We start from the raw sequence: 4,570 nt of genomic DNA, 5'->3' as shown, positions 1-4,570 counted from the left end.
AGATTAGATTTAGATTGGGTTGTACCAGATTTGTATTCGATTTGAATGGATTTGCATTGGATTTGGATTGGATCTAAATTTTGATAGGATTTGAATTGCATTTGGATTGGATTTAACTTGGAATTAATTCGAATTGGAATGGATTTAGATTGGATTTGGATTGGATTTTAATGGAGTTTGGATTTGGTTTCTAGTGGATTTGGATTGGATAGCATTTGGATTTATTTGGATTGGATTTGGATTGCATTTGGATTGTTTTTGCATTGAAATCTGAATGGAGTTGGATTGAATTTGGATTGTACTAGATTTGGATTTGACTTGAATGGATTTGCATTGGATTTGAATTTGATCTGGATTAGGATTGGATTTGAATTTGATTTCGACTGGATTTAGATTGGAATTGAATTTTAATGGGATTTGGATTAGATTTGAATTGGATTTTGATTGGATTTGAATTAGATTTGGATAGTATTTGGATTGCATTGCATTTAAATTGGATTTAGATTGGATTTATTTTGGAATTGTTTTGGATTTTTGTAGAATTGGATTTGGATTGCATTTGCAATGGATTTAGATTGGATTGCGAAATAAATCCGGATTGGATATCATTTGGATTGTATTTGCATTGAAATCAAATTTGATTTGGATTGAACTTGGATTAAATTTGAATTGAATCTGGATTGGATTTAGATTGCATTTGAATTGGATTGGTTTTGAGTTGGATTTGTATTGTATTTGTATTGGATTTTGATTGGATTGAATTTAGGTTAGATTTGTATAGGACTTGAATTGGATTTGATTTGAAATGGAGTTGAACTAGATTTGGATTGGATTTGTATTGGATTGTATTCGGATTAGATTTTTAATTATGTTTAGACTGGAGTTGGTCTAGATTTGGATTGGATTTGGGTCGTTATTGGTTTGGATTAGATGTGGATTGGTTTTGTTTTTGTATTGGATTTGGATTGATTTTTTATTTGGGTGTGAATGGGCCTAGATTTGTATTGGATTTAGCATTGAACTGTTTTATCATTAGATATGGATTCGGCTTTGAATAAGTAATGATCTTTAACTATAATTAGAAACTCACTTTAACAAATTATTGAAAAATCTAGTGCTAGGATCTAGTGCTTTATTATATTTGATGTTCAATTTGGAAATGAACTGCTGGTGAGTTAGAACCTAGAGATCAAAAAAAAACATGATTTGAACCACAGGTGCAATTAAGTAAAGTAATTTTATAATATGCAATGATTTACAAACTCTGTACGTGCCAAAAAAAAATCATTCAGACTCGATTAAATATTGAAGAGTCATAAATAAATAAAAAAAAAAGAAACATTGATGGGTAGAAAATTTAAATAAAAATAAAGTTGATCGAATTGGAATTATAAGTTGATTTATAGGTTAGAATGTCGATAAACAATGGATGTGAATGTGAATGTGAATGGATGTGATAAAGAATGTTTGTAATGTATTTGGACTGGAATCTGGTTTAGATGTAATTTGCAATGGATAAAATTTTGATTAAATATTGATTCCTGTGAATTGTGATGGATTTTGATTGCATATGTATTTACTTCATATATTAAGTACTTGACTTAGATTAGTGAATATCTTGCGTATGAAAATGTAAAACGAAATGAGACATTCAATAATAATAATTGAATGTGGATTAAACAACAATGCAATATCTTAGAGAGTAGAGGTGAGCGGGATTGTGGTGATAGCGATTAAGTTAAAAATAAATAAAATAAATTAAAGTCCAACAAGTATTTAAATGTACTGAAAAAGCTTAAAAAGAAGTACAAGGCACTTATTATAAATCTTTGCATATCACAAATTCTTTAACATGTGATGTAAGCAAGCTTTGAAAGCTCAGTGCATATTGCTGGCAATTCGCCAAAAAGTAGGCAATTATATTGCACCTAATGAACGTGAAGGCATTTATGGTAAAATATGGCAACAAGGTATGAATGGCACGAATGGAGTGTTAACCCATCACTACCGGACCATGTCTCATATGTCTATAGATATGAGTAAAATGGTAGAAACAATTGGAAATTTTGGCCGATGTGTTTAGGCGCATCAACGGCGAGACCTGCACCTGGGCGGAGACTACCGTAGCGTAGTGCCCATTCCTGGACCAGGACCTACAGGAGTAGGTCCGAGCAGCGGTGGACCTATAGGAATAGGTTCGTGTTCCCGGTGGCAGTAGTAGGCAGCGGGTAAGCGGGTGGCACCGCCCCCTGCTGGTCGAAATGCCGCCGGAGGAAGCAGTTCCCGATGACAATCAAGTCAGAGAGCGGGTAGAACTGCTCTCTACTTTGATTGTCATTCGGAGGTAGCGGCAATCGCTCCGATTAGGAGCGGTGGTTGAATCGGTCACGACAAATATCATTCGAAATACAAAGCAGAAAACTTTTTTATTTAATGAACAACACTTGTGTCGAAAGTGTTTTGCTGTTGAAACCAATATGTGATACGGCGAGTTACTGAAAGTGTTTCGCACTCGATTTCCACATGTTTGACCAGTAAGGCAAATCAAAGTGCAAAACACTTTATAGTAGCGTGTATATTTTTTTGAGTGAGTGTGAAGATGTAATGTCAATAAGAAGAAGAAGAAGAGTCGATTAAATCCATTGAAACACGAATGATCGACATACGATCACTAACGAGTATTTTACGACATCCCTATATGCGAAGCGCGACGAATAGAGATGTCGTGAAATCCCAATTAATCGATTATTCTCGATTCTTGTCGATTGTTGAATCGATTAACCGTTGGATAGTAATCGATTCAAAATCAATCGATTATCATAACGATGAATCGATTAATCGAAGTAATCAATTAATTAGCGACATCCTTATGATGTCGTAAAATCCTGATTAATCGATTAGTAACTAATCGATTACCCTCGATTCCTCTCGATTATTATATCGATTAATCGTTGGGTAATAATCGATTCAAAATTAATCGATTATCACAACGATGAATCGATTAATCGAAGTAATCGATTAATTTGCGACATCTCTAGCGACGAAAAATGTCAACATTGTTTACGTAAAAGCGTGAAATCACTCCGTAATTTGTAAAATATCTTGTTTCTCTATTAATTCATTATTTAAAATAAAAAAAAACATGAATGTTTTTGCGAACCCTAACAATCTCTTAAAGCAGTATCCTTTCATAGGTAGGTGGAATAAACATAGAGTAAGGTGTTAATACAATTCGCTCTTTTTTAGCTTTCATAAGACATGCATCGAAAAAGACCGGTGGTAGCACCAAAAATCCTGCAGATCACGGGAGGCCAAAGCACCGCGGATGGAAGGTACAGGATGGTCATTTCGTATCAGCTGGAACCATTCTGGCCACTCAACGTACTCCACGCTTTCATCCGGGACTAAATGTGAGTGGTTTTATAACCAATGAGCTGAATAGGATTTCACTTTTCGAGCATACTATACTGTTGCTCAAATTATAAGACCTGTTATTAAATTCTAGGCAATAATATGGAATTCTCGAAAAAAGCTTCATGTGTATGTATATATACACTTATTTATCATATTTAATTTACTCCTTCAAATCTTAAACGGATAATAATCTCATCGGCGTATTGATAACAAACCCTACAAGACTTATTCATGTGAAATAATTGGATGATGTATCGAATGTTAAGAACTTTGTTATGTGTTTCATAACTGTTGGGGAAGGTACATGTACATGCTCGTAGTATGATCGATCAATCGTACTTCATAGATTATTGAGATTACGAGCTTTAATACGTGTCGGGAAAGTAAACTGAATGTATAAGTTACATCAAGCATAATCTGAATAGGCTATTATGTACATTCAAAGTGGGAAAGAAATTTTTTCAAATTGCAATAGTATATTATATTCAGACAATCGGTCATTACATAAGCGAATACCATGAGCTTATGATTATAAGATTTAAACACAGAGAAATTTTAAATGCATATAATTTTCATCTACATCCTACATGTAATTAATTATATTTTAGGATACTTTACCGATAAAATTTGTTTATTAAAATGGATTCAATGTGATTTTAGGTTGGCTTTGGTAAAAATGGAACCATATTCGCCCTCGAGCACGGAAAGGTTTATGTGACCTGTGAAAAGCTGGATTTAAACTGGGACCACACCTGGGTGCAGCGGATCTACGCTGGACGCGAAAATCAAACCATCTACAAGAAATTTTTCAACGTCGTTCCGGTTGAGCAGCACCACCGTTTTAAATTAATAGAAGAAGTTTAAAATAAAAAAAATCACTGATTGATCTTAAGAAAATTATTTTGAGTCGGGTCAAGTACGAGACACTGAAGACAATCTTACTGTTGAGGTCGAAATACGTATCTATCAAGGTACAATTAAGTGGTGGAATTAAATGGGATTGTACAAACTAGTCTTATGACAAATGAAACTGATTGATCTACCAAGCGGTGGATACCTTTCTCGTGCATATATCTATCATACCACTTTGATCCCAGAGTCCAATCTGACTAATTTTGAATATAGGAATGGACATGATTCCCCTCCGAATGCAACT

The 4,570-nt window shown here is 34.1% G+C and overlaps 1 protein-coding gene across 1 annotated transcript; it reads left to right on the top strand.

Annotated features, from left to right (window-relative positions):
* The first annotated feature begins 3,035 nt into the window (after positions 1–3,035).
* Positions 3,036–4,311, top strand: LOC134206565 (large ribosomal subunit protein bL27). Its single transcript, XM_062682295.1, has 3 exons — positions 3,036–3,194; positions 3,247–3,410; positions 4,075–4,311. The coding sequence occupies exons 1-3, from the start codon at positions 3,143–3,145 to the stop codon at positions 4,276–4,278; spliced, it is 420 nt and encodes a 139-aa protein (XP_062538279.1). The 5' UTR covers positions 3,036–3,142; the 3' UTR covers positions 4,279–4,311.
* The last annotated feature ends 259 nt before the right edge of the window (positions 4,312–4,570 follow it).

The sequence above is a fragment of the Armigeres subalbatus genome, chromosome 1, assembly GCF_024139115.2.
Source record: "Armigeres subalbatus isolate Guangzhou_Male chromosome 1, GZ_Asu_2, whole genome shotgun sequence".
NCBI classification, from domain to species: domain Eukaryota; kingdom Metazoa; phylum Arthropoda; class Insecta; order Diptera; family Culicidae; genus Armigeres; species Armigeres subalbatus.
This window is presented reverse-complemented; position numbering and strand designations above follow the sequence as displayed.